Source organism: Maniola hyperantus, chromosome 14 (genome assembly GCF_902806685.2).
Source record: "Maniola hyperantus chromosome 14, iAphHyp1.2, whole genome shotgun sequence".
NCBI classification, from domain to species: domain Eukaryota; kingdom Metazoa; phylum Arthropoda; class Insecta; order Lepidoptera; family Nymphalidae; genus Maniola; species Maniola hyperantus.
Genome location: NC_048549.1, coordinates 12,120,194 through 12,143,409, shown reverse-complemented (window position 1 = coordinate 12,143,409; position 23,216 = coordinate 12,120,194). Strand labels below are relative to the sequence as shown.

Below are 23,216 nucleotides of genomic sequence, written 5' to 3'. Positions count from 1 at the left end.
ATACCTACCGAGACCGACAAAACGTAATATAGGTATGAATGACAGAGACATTGCTCTACGAATCCGCTATCTCCTTTTAAAGGTCGATGTACATTATTTTCTGCCGCGTACCGTAGCAGGGTACGATGCCACGTAGAAACAGATCGGCGATACGGGTACAAAACTGCCATACCGCTGCCAAGTTAGTCCGCTTCATCTGCATCATGACTTGCCACCAGGTGAGATCATAGTCAAGGTCTAACTTATATTGGAATAAAAAAACCTTCCAACCAGAGGATTCCGTACTAAACTCGTATTTTTTCGACATTTTGCACGATAAATCAAAAACTATGATGCATAAAAATAAATAAAAATCTGTTTTAAAATGCATAGGTCAAGCCCTTTCATATGATACCCCACTTGATATAGTTATCTACTTTGGAAATTGAAAACACTAATTAGTTCATGATCACAATTTTTTTTGTGATATAACCACAAATTCACGGTTTTCAGATTTTTCCCTATATGTCTGCTATAAGACCTATGTACCTACCTGCCTTTCATGATTCAATGTCAACGGGAAGTACCCTGTAGGTTTCTTGACAGACAGACAGACAACAAAGTGATCGTATAAGGGTTTCGTTTATCCTTTTGAGGTACGGAAAAGGTACTATAATTGTACATGACTAAAGCATAATTTGTGTTAAATTTTTACAAAGTCAGAGATGATCTTGCCAGCTGCAAAGTAATAAAGTATGTTATGGAGGACGCAACAGATCGCTGAAATGAAAACTCAGGACGATTAAAGTAATTTAGTAAATCGTCGAACCTTTGTAGGTGGCACGCGAGTGGTCGCCCACCTGTTGGTTGCTCACCCTCCCTATAACACTAATACAGGATGATTTATTTTTATTTCTCACAATCGGCCTTTTATCAAAACTGTTTCATGTGAAACACACAATTTTTTCAGAAACTAAGAAAAAACAATTTTATTTATAATCTATAGAAGCTTTTGCTTTGTCTGCCAATCCGCACTTGGCCAGCGTGGTGGACTATGGCCAAACCCTTTTCATATTGAGAGGAGACCCGTGCTCATGAGCTGACTATGGGTTGATCATGATAACAGAAGCTTATTTTTAAGCAAGTAATTTAACATAAGAACGGACATACCTACATTACATTCATACCTACCTACAGGTCAAACACATTCGCCGCAGTCGTTGCATTATGCATATAATTTTACAACTACACTAGCTTATGCTCGCGACTTCGTCCGCGTTTCGACACAAATTTCAAACCCCTATTTTACCCCTTAGGGGTTTAACTTTCAAAAATCCTTTTTTAGCGGATGCCTACGTCATTATAGCTATCTGCATGCCAAATTTCAGCCCGATCTGTCCAGTAGTTTGAGCTGTGCGTTGATAGATCAGTCAGTCAGTCAGTCAGTCAATCAGTCAGTCACTATTTCCTTTTATATATTTAGATAATTACGATGTTGTACTGGAAGTATCAGTATTCAGTACTCGACACACACGCAAATTAGAAAACTTAAAAAGGAAAATTAATTATATTTTCTGAAAAAAAAATACTTGGTTTCGGTTTAATAAAAATATTTAATTAGAAGGCAAGCCTTAAAGATACGGGCTTACCTTGTATAAGGGATCAGATTTCAATTAAAAATTGTAACTTGAATTTATTATTTTCACTTTCAAAAAGTTTTATTTTTATTTTACTCTCTTATCGTAAACTTATAACGAAGCGACTCGTGATTTACTAGTAGTCAATTTCTAGAAAGAGATTAGGTGCTAAATCCAACACAGCTAGGCAGCGTTCAGGAAGCTTCGAGATAAGCAAAATTCCTTAGTGCTTGAAGGTCCAAGGTCAAGGTCCAACCAAGGTCTTCAAACAGTCTGTGTTGACAGTCATGACATATGGATTCGAGACACATAGTCGCTAACTATGTGCCTCATAAGAAAGCTCAGAGTTACTCAACGGGCAATGGAGAGGGCTACGCTTAGAGTTTCTTTACGTGAAAAAAATAGATCTTTTAATCTATGGCACAACTACTTGGTACCAGCTGATAAAAGATGACGGACTTAAAACAGCTGATCTGTTTGGCGGCCATTTTCGGCTGAAATGACGTATGAACGTTACTTCCATCCGAAAAAAATCTAAGTTACTTTCAAGTCGCGTACTGAAGACGTTTTACTTCAAAAATTGTATTGCATGCGCCTCTCGAAGTACACGATCACTTTTGACCACCCGCTGTCCAGTTCGATTTATTAAAACCAATTAAAACTATAATTGGCAGAGGACGAGTGCTCTTTTACTGAACATTTTCAGAACAACCTGTATATGGGTGCACCTGTCTCGAGTTTTTTACCTTTTGTTTCGTTTCTACCTTTAACCCAACATGGCTATAATAACCCGATATGTATTACGGCAGGTCAATGCTGTACGTAGAACTTCGATCATTAAAGTGCAAGATATGCAGTTCCATAATAAAAAGCTAATAGAAAATATTCTAATAGTACAGTGGTAGTGTGGCCTAGTGGTCAAGGTTTAAGTGACAATCTCAAGTCTTTTATAATGTTCCCTGCAGAAAAGGATAGCACTCGATTTAGACCTGTGAATTTAGTTTAAAGATTGTATACAACAGAATTAGCTACATTAACGTTAACGCAGTAATTTGTGTTTGTATTGCGCGGCATTTTGTAACTCCTAGCTGGTGAACTACCCATACTTAATATTATAAATGCGAAAGTGTGTCTGTCTGTCTGTCTGTCTGCTAGCTTTTCACGGCCTACCCGTTCATCCGATTTGGACGAAATTTGGCACAGAAGTAGCTTGCATCCCGGGGAAGGACATAGGCATAGGTACATTTTATCCCGAAAATTCAAAGAGTTCCCACGGGATTTACAAAAACTTAAATCTACGAGGACGAGTTCAAAATATATTTATCTTTTAAAAATAGAGGTAATGCACGCGGCTGTGAAAAATGGTGTTGTTCTTGGACAATTTACAAATTCCCTGACTGCCCGCCTCCCGTGTTTTAACTGGTAGTTTAATGTGATTAATTGCGCGTCAGGGTAAAACTAATTAGACGGGTGATGTCTAAACGGGAGACTCTGGCGACTAGTTAGGGAACTAATGTGACAGTTATGGATTCAATGGAGTATTTTTCCTGATGTTTATAAATTTCCTGTACCTATAGAAATTTTTAAAATGTTTGAAAAGTATGAAATATTTTTTAATTAAATATTCTTTATTTATATTCATAGCATCTGACGTTCTTTTTATTCTAATAGAGATGCACTGAGCAGAGCTTTTCAAGAACTCTAGTTCGAGGTTAGGGGGCGTCCATAAATTACGTAAGATGTTTAAGGGGGGGGAGGGGATCGACTCAAATCTCATCTAATCTTACGTTGGAGAGAGGGGGGGTCTCGGCAAATATCACGCAATTTTTTTTCTGATAGAAACAAAAAAATATTATAAGTACTATTTTGGTCCATTTAATCCAGATTGTACATGCTTAAGTTTTAATCTTAAGCTTTGACATGTTGGTTCCAATATTTTTTCTTTTTACAATAACAATCCAACGCGTTTACGTAAGAAACCCACATTTTGAAAAATCTCACGTGAGACTGGGGGATGGGGGAGGGGGTTGAATAAAATCTCACGACATCTCACCAGGGGGGGAGGAAGGGACAGAACATACTATACACTATTACTATAGAGTCGAAATTGTAATTATTATTTGGACATCAAAATTTCATTAAAATGAAAACCGCTCCAGTTGTTAACAAAAAGTCTTCGTTAGTAGTCTTTCAAGTAGAGATCATCTCAGGAGAATGTGTAAAAGAGATAGATTCAATTATTTCAAATTTCTCCGACAATAGGTTCATATTTCCCTATCAAATTTAATTTTTTTCTATTAAAAATACTTTAACCCCCATTATTTATTTTTAATATTAATTTATTTTTTATTAATTTCTCGAATTTTAAAAATTAATTTAGTAAAAAAGCGAACATGATTATCCAATTAGTCAATAGAGAACAATTCGTCAAAAGGAAGCTCATCGACCTCGATAGCACCTACTCATATCTTAATAAGAGATAATAAGTATTAAGTCGTAGCGTCACCTGTCAAATTTAATTTGCACGGATGGACGGCCAGCTCCGTGTAGGAGTGAAGCTATGTATGACCTGCTTTAGAGCCACTGGCCTCTATTTACGGTTTGTTAGCAACTCGTCCCATTCTCAAGTCGTCCTACATTCGCAACTGTTCCATTCTTAGCTCGTTCCATTCGCATCTTGTCCCATTCGCATCTCGTTCCATTCTTAGATCGTTCCATTCGCATCTTGTCCCATTCGCATCTTGTTCCTTTCGCATCTCGTTACATTCGTAGCTCGTTCCATTCGAATCTTGTTCCATTCGCATCTTGTCCCATTCGCAGCTCGTTCCATTAGCATCTTGTCCCATTCGCAGCTCGTCCCATTCACATTTCGTCCCATTCACATCTCGTCCCATTCACAGCTCATCCCATTCGAATCTTGTTCCATTCTCCTTTAAAATAAGGACTTTTGACATGAAATTTGACACATAAAGTTAAAATGCCACGTCAGAGGTCATTTCTTACACATTATATCTACTTATAATTACAGTTGTATAAGAGCCGCTTTATAGTCAAAATCTGTTCTCATTCTAGCAATGAGTTGGTGTAATTATAATAAGTACTTTGATATTGGACGCCTACTGAGACATTCACGCTAACGGTGCGCCTTTCTCCTTTAATCTTCATTTAAAGATATGCATACATAGATAGTTACTACTATATATAGGTCCTCAAATACGGCATACCGATCTACCTTTCAAAAACGCTATCTATTTGTCAAAAGCTTTTTACAAATACAAAATATGACGGGGTTCTTTGTACCGTGGATGGTGTGAAATGTAAGTGCAAGCGGGAAGGCATTTTCCTTCTTCTATTATTTATATCTGATTTGTTATTAAAGCACTATTGTATAGTATCTATCTTCAATACTTACACATATTAATCGCAGGCAACCGCTTGATACAAGCGTGCCCCTACAAGATCCCTACCCTACCGATTGTCGACATCGACGATATAAGGCTTAAATATTATTATATAAGGTTAATAATAATATATAAGGCTTATATTGCATTATCATCTTATAATATAAGTAAATAGCTAAGTATTTTTAATGTGACAGATATTTCAGTTCTATGCTGGGTTCGTTTACGCAATAAACTCATCTACCGCGAAGACATAATTCAACGCGAAGTACCCTAACCTTCCCTTTTCTTGACAGATACGATAGACAGACAGCCAGGCAACGACGAAGTGATCCTAAAAGAGTTTCCTTTTCCATTTGAGGTACGGAACCTTAAAAACAAAAAATAATAAAGTAAATTGCTATTTCCTATCAACCATTACCCTCCCTCTAACGGTCCATCGCTCCTTGCTCAACACCACGCCGACCAAATTGGATGGCACCATTTACGGAGCGTTCATTTGTTTGTTTTTGAGTCACAGGCCGCGGCCCAAAGGACCCCAAAGAGTGAATAGGCTACTACTAAGCATTCACTCTAACCTTGATTTCATCATTGCTTTTTTAGGCACGATTGCCGTCAAGCGCAAGCCTGTCACGCAATCTATATATTTTTCAATTAAATTTGACAATGGTGGATTGAAGACTGATTGCTTTAGTAACAAACTCGCTATTTCCTATGACTTAACCCTCCCGCTAACGGTCGCACCGTTGCATCGCTCGTTGCCCCACGCCGCGACGGCCAAATTGAATGACACCATTTGCATAACCATTAACTCCGCCGCTAAGGAGCGTATAGTACGCGACAGGTCGAGATGGCAATCGTGGTGGGGACGCCCCGCACACCCGCACAGCCCGCGCGCTAACCTGGTGCGGGCGAGCGCGGGTGACGTGCGGGTGTGCGGGGCGTCACCCTGTCTCATAGCTGGATAGCCATCTCAACCTGTCGCGGACTACATACATTTGTTTGTTTTTGAGTCACCGGCCGAGGCCCAAAGGACCCAGGCGTTTGAATATTGATGTTTTTAACACGTGACCTATAAGGCAGCATACTTTTGGACCGAGCATTTTGTTTGTTTGTTTTTTTGATTACCACCGTGTCAAAGGGTTTTGTTTCGATACATTGTATATGGGTCAAGTACATACACGATAAGCGAAATCTAAATATCTTAATATATAAAAGGAAAAGGTGACTGACTGACTGATTGACTGATCTATCAACGCACAGCTCAAGCTAATGGACGGATCGGGCTGAAATGCAGAGAGCTATTATGACGTAGGCAACCGCTAAGAAAGGTCTTTTGAAAATTCAACCCCTAAGGGGGTGAAATAGGGGTTTGAAATTTGTGTAGTCTACGCGGACGAAGTCGCGAGCATATGCTAGTTATCAGTAGCTAGTATATCTACCTAATTTTTTTTGCTTCACTGAATTAAATCATTTATCAATTAATCGATCAATTAGTTCCCTATTTTTACGCAATCGTGTAGAAATCACGCGAATAGTCGATTCCAATCAACGCATTGCAAAAAAAAAGGTACCGCAGTTCTCGGCTGTTGTCCTTCGATTTAATAAACTGCCAGAGTTTGAATTGATATTTGAAATTCACAGAATCCTTGTATAGAATACCTACATCTTTTCTATAATATAAAAATGAATCACTAAATGTGTTGCTCATCGCAAATCTCGAGAACAGCTGGACCGATTTCGCTAATTCCTTTTTTTATAATATTCCTTGAAGTACGAGGATGGTTCTTACGGAGAGAAAAATTAAAAAAATCTAAATCGACTGTTAGGCAGAACGAAGTTCGCCAGGGCAGCTAGTTTTTAAATAAAAAAACTTTTGAATCGTTAAAAGAATTTACCACTGCTTCGGAGTGGCTAACTTATTCGGACCAATTATAATCGGGGTATCTTTAAAACAAGAGTGAATAGGCATCTTCTAGGCAATCGCGTCATTTCAAGTGTGATTGTGGTCAAGCGTGTGCCTATTCATACTGATATTATTAATGCGAAAGCGTGTTTGTCTATCTGTCCGTCAGTTAGTTTTTCACGGCCCATCCATCTGACCGATTTTGCTGAAAGAGTTAGCTTGCATCGCGGGGCATAGACTATTTTTCGTCCCGGAAAATAAGTTAAGATTTTTAAAATACCCAAATCCATGGCGACGAAGTTTGAGGGGTATCATCTACTTGGGACAGAAATACTTTGCATGTAGAGTTCCTACGGGATTAAAAAAAAATCTAATTTCACGCCGACGAAGTCGCGAGCATCATCTTTTAGTAAATTAAAAAAAAAAACATTAGGTCCCGTGTTAGACCAAAAAAGTTACCGGAGTTTCCTGTCATGGAGTTCGTTATAGGAACGTCCGCGCCCCAGGAGTTGGGGAGTTAAGCTACAACTTATACCCCCGTAGCTCGCAGAGCACATAAATATAGAACTATGTTAGGTCCTGGCTAGATATATAAGATCAGTTCCGGACTCGTACTTGGCACGTACTATTTATTTTATAGCCATTTTTTATAGCGCTCGCCGCTCACGTTGTGCGAAAAACCACCGCGACAAAAAGCCATTCAGAAGTGCGCGTCAGGCCTAACCGACGCCGCGCCGAGTCAAGGGCGGTCAGCGAGCAGCTGGCTTCCTTCTGAATTTTAATTCCCGCCAAATCTATGCTGTAGGTAAAAGACGAAACTCTGCTGCACCTATGTTTGCCTAGTCTATTCAATCAGTCATGTTTGCGTCCACTGCTATAATTATAGGCCTTCCGCGACAGCACAATCGGTCCTCATACACGCTCCACTTCCCGCTACCTTCATAAGGTCCTCAGTCCAGCAGGTTGGAGATCGTCCCACACTGCGCTTACTGGTACTCTATCTCCACTCCAGAACACGTCTGCCTCAGCATCGGTCATCGGTTCTGCGATAGACATGGCGTTGTCTAGTAAATTGTGATAACTGATTCATATTTGAAGCGGTGAGATCTTAGTAGGTAGTTAAGATTTCTTTTGGGGAGATCTGAAGTTCCATCCCGACCTCAAACTTTTCAGAACTGTGTGGAGTAGTATGGAAAAACCGTGAGGAAACGTGCATTGTCATCATCTGCCCGTCGCCCACTATTGAGCACACCTTTCTCTCGGAATCAGAAAGGTTCATACTTAGATTAATTATTCTATAATTAATCTGAGGGTTTATATTAACACTTTTGAGTCGCTTTGCACCCGTTTCCGTTGTAGCCGCACCTCCCGCACACCCGGACTTCACCCGCGCTCGCCCGCACCGGGTTAGCGCGGGGGCTGTGCGAGTCTGCGGGGCGTTCCCTCCCCGATTGCCATCTCGACCTGTCGCGGACTATATGTAACGGCGTGCACGTTTTTTCTATACTAGTCGTTAGTCTCTCAGGGCTGACTAGGCAAATCTAAGATCGTTCGACTTGCAGATTTGGACTGTAACATCTAAACTACGTAGTCGGAGGTACATACTAGTTTTACGTTCTTGCTCGAGGTCAATCGAACGACAACTTTGTACGCGAATGCGCGAAAATGAGCTAAAAAGGCGGAAGCGTCTGCGGCTAGACATACGTTCGCTATAAAAATATTCCAAATTTGAATATTAAATGTTATGCAATATGCAATAAATTTTTCAACAATAAAATATTGAAACCTGCTTTTTGCGTCTTTATCAAGTGTAGTTTTTAATTCATTCATTAATTTGAATAAGTTTAATGTTAAAAAAATTTACAATACAAACTAGGTATTTGGTTTATATTTTTTTCTAAATATTTTCATTGAGTTACTGAAGCCGTTGTTATACTTCTTCTACGATCTTTTTTCCCAATTACATAATTGTTCCTGCATTTTCAAGGACAGTACCATAATGTCAATGTAATATATATTTTTTTAATTTAGTTGAACGTCTCTATTCTAAGAGTGACAAAAAAACTGTGGGACACGATTGTTTTTTTTTTTAAATATTTTAAATTTATGCAATTTGGATCAAATATTGCAAAATAAAAATCGTAAAGTAAAACAATTTTGTGTTTTTTTCTCGCCCGGAAAACTGTAAATACCTACTTACCTAAATTATTAAAAAAAGTTGTCAACTGCCAATAGAACATTCCGTCGTTATTGGCTAGAATTTCTTAAAATACACGAGACATATGCATTTCAACGTATCGCACGCTATTTATTTTTATTATGTCTTTCGATGTGGCAACACTGAATTATTTTTGTTTAGAAAGTTTCCAGAGCTATTTCGAATGCATGTTAAGTAGAAGAGCATCGTTTTTCTTCCATTCTATTTCAAGCGGTTCATTCAATTTTAACACTTTATTTTTTAGGGTTCCGTATTTCCAGACAAAAAAGGAACCATTATCACCAGAAGGATCACTTCGTTGTCTATCTGTCTATCAAGATTTGTCAAGGGAATCAAAACCTATAGAGTACTTCCCGTTGACCTAGAATCATGAAAGGCAAGTAGCAATGTGTTAGGCTGAGATCTATAGAGTGTGTTGTCCGCGACAGGTCCAGATGGCAACCGGGGTATGAGGTGGGGGGCCGCCCCACACACCCGCACGTCACCCGCGCTCACCCGCACCGGATTAGCGCGGGGGTTGTGTGGGTGTGCAAGGCGTTCCCTCCCCGAATGCCATTTCAACCAGTCGTGTACTATATTTTGATTTAGCTTAGATTTAAGTTTCAATTGAAACGAGATAGATTTATGTCAGCCATATAACGCTGTCTCGTTTTAACACCAAAGCCATAGTTCGCTCTATAAATAGGTCTCAGCTTTATAGCACAAGTAAACGGAAAAAACCTAAAACAGTGAATTTGTGGTTACATCACAAAAAATAGCAATTTTGCGATTCCCGTGATGAACGAACGTTATGTAAATACACTACGGAACCCTCAGTGCGTGAGTCCGACACGCACTTGGCTGATTTTTATTTTATATCGTTCTCGCTTGATTATAATCTCGCCTGATTGTAAGTAATGATGCAGTCAAAGATGGAATGCGCTAACTTGCAAGACGTTATGAATGACTATATTATTATGTTACTAGCTTATGCCCGCGACTTCGTCCGCATGGACAACATCAATTTCAACGCCCTATTTTACTCCCTTAGTGGTTGGATTTTTAAAAAATCCCTTCTTAGCGATGCCTACGTCATAATAGCTATCTGCATGCCAAATTTCAGCCCAATACGTCCATTCGTTTCACCTGTGCGTTGATAGATCAGTCAGTCAGTCAGTCACCTTTTCCTTTTATATATTTAGATAATATAGTCATTCCATTTTTATGGGCTAAAAGGGCTAGAATGATGGAATTCTAGATCATTGGGATCACGATGTCAGTCCTTTAAAAGATATACGCTCGAGTAAGGCTATAGGAGCTATAAATCTGTGTTGTTTAAAAAATTCAGAGCAAAGACAAAAATAATAATCATCAATCGTTAATCATCCAAAGACTCAAGCTTATAAAAGATCAAGCTTATAAAAATATGAGGTTCCATTTTACCTTACCTAACTTAAAAGGTAAACAAACCTACCTTCTTGCTGAAATGCGTTAGAACTAAGGCTGAAATTATAGAGCGCACTTTGACTTTGCTCAGACTTAAGACACTGTTAGAACGAGAGAGCGCTGTAACGCTGGCATAAGTCTGTCTCGTTTTAACTGAAACTTAAGTCTAAGCAAAGTCAAAGTGCGCTCTATAGATTTCAACCTTAGGCCCACTATGAGCTGCTCGTAACTGTTACCGCGAAATTAAAATGAAATCAACGTGATACGACTTACGAGTGAAAATACAAATCAAATAATTTAATCAAAATAGGTAATAACTTACACTTTTTGATTGTCAGTTGTTGAATTTGTAAGATATAGTGGTGATAATTTTTACGCGAACTTAAAACTAAAGCTACGAGGGTTCCAAACGCGCCCAGGTCTGAGAAGAGAACTCCTGAAGGTCTAAAGCCTCTGGTGTGTTGCCTATGCGTTTTATAGAATTTCATCTTTTAAGTAAGCTAAGGAAAATAAAACAAATAAAAAATTAAATCATTAACAAAATGTTAAATGAATAATTGGAAATGCATCTGATGCATTTCAGACAATTTAGCAACGAACCAGACTTATTAATAATGCAGTACTACGTTACCGCTAGAGGATTTATGTGGAATTTATTATCATCCCTATGGATTAAATACTAGATAGGTACACTTAATTCCTGTAAATCAAGTTTGAGCAGAATATAACAAACAAACAGACGTCATGCCAAGTCTTAATTTATGTCGCTATTTAGACAAAATTTTATGCGAGACAGAATAATCTAAAAATATTAAGTAAATATATATAAAAAAATCTTGGCATAATAATCGGGTGAAGTTAGAACTATAATAATTATTCATAATACTAGATGATGCCCGCGATTTGGTCCGCGTAAGTTTCAGTTTTATAAAAAACCTGTAGGAACTCTTTAATTTTTCAGGATAAAAAGTAGCCTATGTCCTTCCCCGAGATACAAGCTATCTCATACCTTCTATCAAAATCTACTTAACTTTTCACGGCATATAGCCGTGAAAAGCTAGCAGACAGACCGACACACTTTCGCATTATAATATTATTGGTATGCATAATATGGATCACGATTCACGATTTTCTTAAGATGCTATTTTTCTTTTTCATTTCTGTACAGGCAAAGATCGACATCCATACTGCTAATTCAGTAGATTTTTTTGTTAAAGTTTTTAAAGCTCATTGACAATTCTTTAGGTTTCTTTTCGATAGTTATATAAATAGTCCGTCTGCGACGAAGTCATTAAGGTTAACCAAGAATCAGATTGGGAGCATCGCGAATATGTGTCAGTCACCTTATATTTAACTACTCAGTGTCAGTCGCTATGATATTTTTGCTTTAGAATATTTTTTAACGAAATTAAAAGTAAAATTTATCACATTTGGTAATAGCGCCATACAGCCTCCGTACCTATTGTTTTTTAATTATAGCCAGTGTCACTCGGGATGATCTAAGGATTCTATATATACCACCCCATTCATCCAAATCTGTTCAGGCATTTAGAAGTTACGGTAAAATAAAGAAACTCACGTTATACTTACATAAACCTTTAAAAAATTACACTATTTTTTGCACGATCGTGTAGAAAGGGACCTACCTACCTATTGCGTACCCTGGCGTCTAGATTCAAGCAGCCTAGATTCAAGAGCCTCAATAGCTCAACAGTTAAAAGTGGACTAAAATCCGAAAGACCGGCCGTTCAAACCCCACTCGTTGCACTATTGTCGTACCCACTCCTAGCACAAGTTTTACGCTTAGTTGGAGGGGTAAAAGGGAATATTAGTCACAATAAACGGGCTAATATTCGGTTAAAAAAAACTTTTGCACTCCACTGATGGCCACTCTAAATTCACTTTCCTTTCCTAATATAAAACACAGCTAATAGACAGACAAGTTTAATTACGGAAAATCACCCAAAGCTAAAAAAACCGGCCAAGTGCGAGTCAGGCTCGCGCAACGAGTGTTCCATACTACAGTCGTATTTTTGCGACATTTTGCACGATTATTCAAAAACTATAATGCATAAAAATAAATAAAAATCTGTTTTAGAATGCACAAGTAAAGCCCTTTCATGTGATACCCCACTTGATATAGTTATCTCACTTCAAATATTGAAAATACTAATTTTAGTTCAGGATCACAATGTAATTTTTTTTGTGTGATGTAACCACAAATACACGGTTTTCAGATTTTTCCCCTAATGTCTGCTATAAGACCTACCTACCTGCCAAATTTCATGGTTCTAGGTCAACGGGAAGTACCCTGTAGATTTCTTGACAGACCGACAGACAGACAGACAGACAACAAAGTGATCCTATAAGGGTTCCGTTTTTCCTTTTGAGGTAAGAATAGAATAGAATAGAATGTTTTTTTTATTCATGTAAACTTTTTACAAGTGCTTATGAATAGTCAGGTAGTTTTAATTTACCACTGGAACCCTAAAATGCTATTAAGACCAAACATTTTCATTCATAACATTTATCAGATGGTGGAGTACTTATAAATGTAAATAATAATTAGCATATAGATGTGCTTAGAATTTTATATAAATCACCAAGCAAAGGCAAAAATGCTGCCCATTTAAATAAATGAGTACATAATCGGAAAAGGTACGAAAAAATACATAACCAAAGTCATGGCCGGGCAAAGCTTTCAAAGTAGGTATCATTGATCAATAACTACCGACCAAGATACAGAGCTAAAAAATGCCAAACACCACAAACTATAAAGTATAAAGTCTAGGCATAGTGTGCGTCGATAGATCAGTTAGTCATTCAGTCACTTATACCCGGTTTTTGAGTACTTTTATAGACGGTTTATCTATTCAATAGTGCTATTAGTCCAATAACTCGAGACAGAGCGTTTCTGAACAATGCAATGCAAGATAAACTCCGTTTAACTTGCCAATGTGCGCCGTTTATCTATTCCATAAAGTTATTTGACGTTTCATCTGTCAGTAGGTAGTTCATGGTTTGCGTATTTTTAGATTAAAAAGTATTTTAATGGTAAGTTGTTCGTTACTTTTCAAAAACAGTGTTTAGCCACTTATTTAGCATAGAAAAAATACTATTATTAATAAAACTAGTGTTGGTGGCGAAATAAAATAATATTATGCATTTCAAACTCATTTCCTGTAACAGACCCATGTAGTGACAGAATAATGAACTGGTTATCGATTTCATAGTTTTAGTTGTATTCAGAAACGCATGGACAGTTAAACAGCGTTTATCTTATACATAACTTTATTGAATTAACAGCTAATGAGAAGATAACTGACGAGTTCAGAAACCGGGCATTAGTCAGTCACATTTTCCTTTTATTTAGCTTATATTTAAGCAGAGCTCAAGCAGTTTGTTCGTGAGAGTTCTTTGTGATTACATACATAGTTTTTAGGATACCGAATTATTCTACGGAAATGGGTATCTTTGGTTTTCATATCAATGGTATAGGTACTTAGATTTTGAAGCAACGCGATTTATAAGGCGTGACAGATCATATTAATAATACCGATAAAAATATATTTTATTGTGTTTGCGTTAAAAATAAAACGCGTGTGGTACATATCGTTGGCTTCCACGAAGATATTATGTAAAATTTTGTTTTAGTTATACTTTCAATTTGACAGCTTTAAAAAAAAAATCGGCTACCTAATAACTACGAATACATCGACAGACAAGAGAAGATGCGGTGATAGCATAGTGGTTAAATATCGGCCTCCGGGATCGGCCTCGTTTGGGAGGTCGGGGGTTCGAACCTCTAACTTTATTTTATTTATTTACTAGCTGATGGAATTAGGTTTTTGTAAAAATCCCGTGGGAACTCTTTGATTTTCCAGGATTAAGAGTAGCGTATGTCCTTCCCCGGGATGCAAGCTATCTCTGTACCAAATTTCATCAAAATCGGTTGAACGGAAAGGCCGTGAAAGGCTAGCAGACAGACAAACAGACACACTTTCGCATTTATACTATTAGTATGGATTCAGATACAAGTTAGCCCTTTGTGACAAGTTGTCTCTGTCGTTGGGACCGACAAAACGTCACATAGGGTATGAGTAACAGAGACAACGCTCTACAAAACCGAAACCTCATTCTAAAGGTTTCTGCCGGGTACTGTACGTTCCTAAACCGATTAGTATTTTACGCCCAATATAAGACAAAGTATGTTCTACGGCTCATCGGCAAACTTTTCGTTTGGACCTAATTTGAACTAGGTAGGTCCTAATAGGGACTGAGTACCTACTGGTATAGCTGGATTCGTCCACAAATTCAAAGTTGATCAATTTATGGACCGAACTATGTTTAGCGGGTCTATGTGGCAGGGTGTAAACCTACAGCGAGAAAATCCATAGGAGAACCAAAGATACGAATATCGACAACATAATATCATGGTGTAGAACCGGTCGCAGCGAGGACACACGCGTTCCAGAAAAGGACACAGTCAGAGTTTACAGAAATTGAGCAAAAGAAGATATTAAGTATTATATTTAGAGCCTCAATCGCTCAACCGGTATAGGAGTGGACTGAAACTGAAAGGTCGACGATTCAAACCCCGCCCGTTGCACTATTGTCGTACCTGCTCCTAGCCCAAGCCTGACGCTTAATTGGAGAGGAAAGGGGAATATTAGTCATTTAACATGGCTAATTTTTTTTTATTATATATATATATATATATATATATCCAGATAGACAAAGCTCATACAAATAATCTAAAGAAGAGACTCCTAAACGATCAAAAAACTCTAATTAGTTCAAGGCTGTTTAGTTAGGTCGCTTGAAGCTGCTATTTGCTACATTTAGGTACCTACACACATAATTTTAAGTAACACTTTGCCCGTACCTATCTCGGCAGATAACTCATGTCAATACCATACATATCACACATGTTAATTATGCTTTTATTTGTATTTATTTCTTTGCCTTTCTATTACCTTTATATAAAACGGCAAGTTTTAAGATTTTTAATTACACGCCATACTCTTACAAATACTCATACACGCCATACACACAATGACTATTTTTTAGCTCCGTTCAATCGAACTCATCCTGTCAATCACAGATGTTGGTGAGGACTGTTAAGCTCGTGCACGTCACTCTTGTTGGTCCCAGCAGAATACCAGCGCTCAGGTTTTATTCTTAAAACCTGCAGCATTAATGCTGAGCTGGGGCCATTTCATCTTGTGCCAAGTGGGTGCAAGAACTAATTTTAGATTAAATTAATTATTAAATACTTCTTATTATCTACTAACTACTACCTACTAACCATTAATTTTAAGTTTGTTTGTACCTACCTTAGGCATAAGATGAATAAACTAGTTTTCTTTCTTTCTTCTTTCAATTGGGATGGTGCCCAGGTCAAAATTCAAAAAAGAAATTATTTCTTATTAATGCTCAAATTCTTCCAATTTTTTAAAAATCAACGTCCACTATTAGTTTTCTAACCATTTTGAAAAAAGTACAACGATAAGAGACGAAGTCATGACGTCACGTCTATTTTTCATACAAGCTCGTGGGAGCTTGTATGAAAAAGCTAAGCGAGCGTATTGATATATATGGTATAGATGGTATATAGCATGCTGCGCGTTAGAACATAGAGTTTTCTACGTTTCTAGCGAATTATAGCAAAATGTGTTTATTGTTCCTTATATCCAATACATTTCTTTTGTTTTACTTTTACTTATTAGTTTAGTCTAGGCTATTGACTTAAACCATGACTAATGAATACAGCCTCGAGCGAATGAACAAAAACTAGAGTTTACCTACAGCATACAAGCGTGATCGCCGAATGGAGGCAATTATTAGATCATTCAACTCTTTACCTGCTAGTACATACCTACCTATTATTTTATAGGATTAGCATTCTAAGACCTGTAGCGATCATTATCACTTGACCATTAATCTAATTTGACCGAAAAAACAATTGATGGTTCTATTGAGAGAGGTTTATTCGTATTGTGCTCCAAACATACGTACCTACAGCGTGCAGTAGGTACGTAAAGTCGAAATCTCATTCTAAAGGACGAGGTACAATATTTCTCACCGGCTAGTGTCGTTACTAGTTTGGATCTCCTTTGAATATAAACTCAATGAAATTTTGTCGATACATTCTTGGAACTAATATCTGTACACCAAATTTTTCCAAATTTCAGTTAAAATATTCAGTTTTAAAGTTACACGGTGCCAAAAATTTACACACAAATATTTAAACCCGTGTGACTTTAAAACTAGTTATTATCTTAGTTAGTTAGATCTAGTTACTAGTTTTTGATTTACCGTTGCAAGATGTCGATAAAATACGATTATACTACGGAACTCTCAGTGCGCGAGCCTGATTCGCACTTGGCCGGTTTTTATTAGGTATTTTGATTCGGAAAATATATAGTTACACGTGTTAAGTTATTTATAAAACAATACTAAGAACATTTGTATCTATCTGGTTCATTGATTTAAATTGCCACGTAGGTATAGATTATCACACTGTTCCTATAGTATAAGTCACGAATAGTACACGTTAAAACCTAGAATTACATCGCATGTAGTGAGTCCTCGAATCAACTAGTATAAACTCTCGGTATTGCCTTCTTTTTGAAATCTTGAATTATTATTTGAGTTAAGATTTAAGATATAAAGCTTATGATTAAGATATAAAGATTCGCCGTCATCTCCACCGATGGATGTCCACGGCTGGACATAGTTCTTCTGGTTCTTGAGAGGATTTTCACAATTCACGGTTTTGTGTCGCTTGCGTCCGTGCGGCCCTGCGACTCGTTGATGGCGTCTATTCCCCTCTTAAGTGGTCTTTCATTGCATTTTCCGATGCGAGATCATTATACCAGGACCTTGAAATAATATATTCTACTAGAATAAGAGCGTATCACCAACATATGAATAGATTCACCACTACGTACTTACGTCTCCTCGAGCGATTTTCTCTCAATCTTATGAAGCATACGTTTACTTATTTCTACATGAAACAGGATCCATTGGGATTATAAAATAAAAACTAGTCAAATACATGTCATTATTACGAGCACTTACGTCAGTGTTCTTCAAAAACTGTGGCTCCGCTGAGTTAAAAAAAAATTCGGTTCTCGCTTTTCATGGTTAGGTTTGCTACCTAAATATAGGTTTAGGTAGCAAACCGGAACAATTTTTTTTCAATATTAAATATGCCTCTGTGTAGCAGGTTTCTAGAACTGCTAAATTTCTCAGCTTTTAAAATAGCCTCTGACACACAGACAGACCGACAGACGGACCGGATGAAGAATTCCTAATTATATAAAAGATAATTTTTTTCTAAATCTGTGAATGCAAACTGACACAACTCGAAAATGTAGAGACTTTTGATTTTAGACTTATTTCGACATACATATGTAATGTAATGCAACTGGGTCGAAGGTAGGAAGTACGTACCCTTATTTACATTGCAATATACAGAGACTTTTCCAGTAAGGTGCAAGGTATAGGAACTTACTATACTTATTTTAGTTGTAATACGCAGACAGACAAATTAAGTAAGATTATATTTAGATCTTACTTAGCAGAATATGGTTTCATCTTTACCTTATAGTCTGTAGCGAGTCACGATCGAATAAAACAAGGCATCTGATTATATTAGTTACGTAATAATAACAGGCGTCAGTGCGGATTAACATCTACGGTTATGGGAAAACTCAGTCTAGTCAGTTAGGTATTTTGTTTATAAATATGATCATTTGATAAAGCTCAGAGTCACTCAGCGGGCGATGGAGAGAGCTATGCTTGGAGTTTCTCTACGTGATCAAATCAGAAATGAGGAGATCCGTAGGAGAACTAGAGTAACCGACATAGCTCAACGGGTTGCGAAGCTGAAGTGGCAATGGGCAGGGCACATAGTTCGTACAACCGATAGACTTTGGGGTCCTAAGGTGCTGGAATATCGACCTCGCACCGGAAAACGCAGTTTTGGAAGACCCCCCACGGACGGTGGTGGGTCGGACCCACCACCGTCCGTGGGGTGTCCCGACGGTGGACGCACGACATCAGACGAGTCGCAGGAAACCGCTGGATTCAGGCGGCGCAAGACCGTGGCGTGTGGAAGTCCCTACAAGAGACCTATGTCCAGCAAGTGGACGTCTATCGGTTGATAATGATGATGATTGACAAGTTATTTGAGCAGCTTAGCTGTCCAGCGCGGAATTTACGAGATATTTCACCGTGATTAATAGCCTCATCTGGTGACATAAGGGCTGGCTTATTTTTTGCGCAACGGATCAGCCTGGCTGTCCAGCGCAGAAATGCAGCCCGTATTCTTGGCACTATTCCGCGCGGGCATGATTTTCAACATTGAAGAAAACATTTTCAATTTTTAAAAAAAATTAAAAACTTTTCAAAAAAACCTCGACTGCGGTTTGCACTGCATCTTTTCAGCCCTGGGTTGAGCCGTGTCCGTTCCTATATCCGCTCTTAATTACTCAACGTCTCAACTGATTTTTATAAACGATACGTCATTAGATTCGTCTTAATGGCGCGAGGGTAACTGGGTACATAAAGTTCTTTAAAAATCAAAATGCCGGATTTTTTGCGCTTTAATGTGCGGGCTTTTTTATTATTTGTGGCTCTAGCAGCAATAGAAATAAAATACACACTCTGTGAAAATTTGAACTCTCTACCTATTACGGTTCATGAGATACAGTCCGCTAACAGACAGCGGAGGCTTAGTAATAAAGGGTCCCCTTGGCAACCTTCGGGTACGGAACCCTAAAAGTTATTATTAGTGCGCTCACCCCGGTCAAGTCGCCACCGGCGATGGTTAGTGGGTTCGCAAGTGGGTCACGGCTGTTCACACAAAACCACGACTTCTTATTGCATTTAGCTGCACAATGCGATGTGTACACGCCCTATAATATAGGTCTGATCCCTTTGTTTCGGTACTAGGGTAGCCATTACACCGAATAATTTTTTGAGACCTCCCTAAGTCAAAGTCAATTCATTTATTCAAAGTACTTAGGTACTATTATACTTACATTTTTTGATTGTCAGTTATTGGATTTGTAAGAGGATGTAATGATGATAGTTAATTACGTAAACTTAAAACTAAAGTTACGAGGGTTCCAAATGCGCCCAGGTCTGAGAAGCGCCCACAACAAAATCAGCCGGGTATTCTTTCTAGCGCAGTAGTGAGCGCTGTGCTCGTTATAAGTGGGAGGTACCGGGCTGAATTCCTGGCACACCGCACAGGCAATATCTAAATTGGCCCTGGTCTGGTCTGAATGGAAGTTCATTAGATTAAGCTTTGTTCAGCTATTGTTGGCACTTGCGTGAAGGTTTTTGTCATAGTGGTTAGACTGAAGAAATGAAGTAAGTATGTATTAAGAATGAAGTGGTGATAGCCTATTGCTCAACACATCGGTTTCCTATTCGGGGGTCGGGGGTTCGATCCCGGGTTCGCACCTCTAACTTTTCAAAGTTATGTGCATTTTAAGCAATTAAGAACTTAAAAAAAAATCCGTAGTAGGTACCGATAACCCGTGAAGCTTGGTCACCTCATCCGATATCCTCGTGCCGAATACCGAGTAATAAGTATTGAAAGCTCTGCGTTACGGCACGATTCTTTGCGAACGTGAAGTTTTGCTGCTTAATGTGCTACTAGAATATGATTAGCTGATAATAAATGATATCTTGTTGATCCCTTCGGTTTAGCGGTACAAAAGCCTATCTTTATAATTTGTTAAAAGGAAATTGTTGTACTTATATCCTTTATCTATAGTCTATACTAACATTATAAATGCGAAAGTGTGTCAGTATGTCTGTCTGTCTGCTAGCTTTTTACGGCTCAACAGTTCAACCGGTTTTAATGAAATTTGGTACAGAGATAGCTTGCGTTCCGGGGACGACTTTTTATCCCGGAAAATCAAAGAGTTCCCGCAGGATTTTTCAAAAACCCAAATCCACGCGGACGAAGTTGGAAGTCGCGGGCATCATCTAGTAAGTAGATAAACTTAGAAAGATGATGCTCGCGACTTTGTCCGCATAAGTTTCGGGTTTTTTTAAATCCCATGTGAACTCTTTGATTTTTCTGGGATGCAAGTTATCCCTTACCGAATTCCATCCAGTTAAGCAGATGGGCGGTAAAAAGCTAGCAGACCTACGGACAGAGAGTCGGAGACTTATAATATTAGTGTGGACTAGCTTATGCTTGCGACTTCGTCCGCGTGTACTACACAAATTTCAAACCCCTATTTCTGCCCCTTAGGGGTTGAATTTTCAAAAATCCTTTCTTAGCGGATGCCTCCGTCATAATAGCTATCTGCATGCCAATGCCCAATCCGTCCAGTAGTTTGAGCTGTGCGTTGATAGATCAGTCAGTCAGTCAGTCACCTTTTTCTTTTATATATTTAGATTAGATGATGTCCGCGATTAAGGTGATTTATTATTTCAGAGCGTCCATGACGAGCGCCTGAACGCCCGAGTGGACGCCATGCTGGAAGACGGCCTCATAGAAGAACTGCTCAACTTCCACGACAGGCACAACAAGCAGAGGATCAAGGAGGGCAAGTGAGTAATCATATTCTCCTTTTCCGTGAGGAAAATCCATCATGGATACCACCGGCCACGGGGGAGCACAGTAATTATCATCATCATCAACCAATAGACGTCCACTGCTGGACATAGGTCTCTTGTAGGGACTTCCACACGCCACGGTCTTGCGCCGCCTGGATCCAGCGGCTCCCTGCGACTCATCTGATGTCGTCCGTCCACCTAGTGGAGGTCTTCCAACGCTGGGTCTTCCGGTGCGAGGATAATTATAAGTCCAGTGAGGTGTAATTATAAGTCTCGCAAATTGCTAATGCGCATGGCCGCCATTGACGTCAGCACTAGACTAAAGTTTCGAGCTGATGATATATTTTAACGTCAAAATGACGTCATTTCGATGTTAATGAGACATGGTTCCAGCGCAATAGCAATTTGCAGGACTTATATGTCAGACTCCTACTGACTGAAAACCTCACGAAGTTCCATCTCCACGAGTAGCCCTTTGAATTTTAATAATGTTTTTTTTTAATAATTGACTTCACGGTTTGGTAACTTTGTCAGTTTCTAGTTTTCTACCGGCCATTGAGTTTTAAAAGGGAGCTTTCATTTCATACCTTCCGTGCCAACCCTCCGGGTCACTGACCTCTTACATTATCAAGGTAAAAAAGTAGGACTGCTAAAATTAAAAAATATGTCAAGTGTGTCAGAACACGAATAAAGTAGGATTCCGTAGCTGTCATGCTAGCTAGGTGCTAATAACTGTTTTTTTAATATTCTTTATTGTACACCATTATAAAAAGAAAGACACAACATAGAAGTACTAGTAGCGGCCTTCTGTATCGCTTTGAACTTTGACGATCATCATCCATACTACCCATTCTAATCCATACTAATAATATAAATGCGAAAGTGTGTCTGTATGTCTGTCTGCTAGCCTTTCACGGCCCATCTGTCCAACCGATTTCGACGAAATTTGGTACAGATATAGCTTGCATCAGGACGTAGGCTACTTTTTATCCCGGAAAATCAAAGAGTTCCCACGGGATTTTTAAAAACCTAAATCCACGCGGACGAAGTCGCGGGCTTCATCTAGTATTATTATAAATGCGAAAGTGTGTCTGTATGTCTGCTAGCTTTTCACGCTCATTCGTTCAACCGATTCTGACGAAATTTAGTACAGAGATAGCTTGCATCCCGGGGAAGGACATAGGCTAATATTTATCCCGGAAAATGAAAGAATTCCCACGGGATTTTATGAACTAGTTTCGTATAATATGGTAGTAATTTATTCCAAAATCTTTGTTCAAGAGGTAGGTACCTACCCTGAATTTTTTTTTTCAAAATTTATGCCTTTGTGGAGCGATAAAGGGTTATTTTAGATAACTGTACTAAATTTCAACTTTACAGCTCTTATAATATTTTTAAAATGGCTGCGACACAGACAAACAGACAGACGGACTGGACGAAACTACGGGTAATGACAGTAAATATTCCACATCGAACTTTAGAGATTTCTGCTTCGTAGAGCATCGTCTCTATCACTCATACCTACCTATATGTTACGTTTCGTCGGTCTCAACGGCAGAGAAAACGCTCTACGAAACCGTTATTGCAATATATCCTGCCGCGTTTTGTCACTACGGAACCCAAAAAAGAGCAGATTATATTATTTGTTAAGTTAAAAAAAGAATTTCTCTATAGCACTTACCTCGTGGAGATGATTTAAAACTGAATTTTGAGGCGTGACGCGTTCAAAGTGGCGGCAGTCTTTGATCTTGGTGAAAGGATATGGAGTGGCGCTTACCGCTCTAAGCGCGGCCCTCCAGAAGGGCTCCAGTGGAGGGCCTATAGTCCACCTCACGTATCGGTGTAAGATATTAATTAAATAACATCTGAATAGCTATATAAAACATCTTATCTACACAATCAAAGATTATGTAAATGATGAAGGAACGTGGAATTGACTCGCATCTTGCTCCAGCAATACGGGGCTGCGATTTTTTTTTATACAGGGTGTTACCAAAACGCTAGCAAAAACTAAGCGTTATTGTTATACTACTTACCTAAACACAATTTAATGCCAATAACCA

The 23,216-nt window shown here is 38.5% G+C and overlaps 1 protein-coding gene across 1 annotated transcript in view; it reads left to right on the top strand.

Moving 5' to 3' along the window:
- LOC117988425 (tRNA dimethylallyltransferase) overlaps nt 1-23,216 on the top strand; it is a 251,610-nt gene that overhangs the window by 222,467 nt on the left and 5,927 nt on the right. Inside the window, exon 5 of the mRNA XM_034975564.2 lies at nt 21,032-21,147. Within this exon, the coding sequence (XP_034831455.1) occupies nt 21,032-21,147 (116 nt within the window). The remainder of the gene's footprint in view (nt 1-21,031; nt 21,148-23,216) is intronic.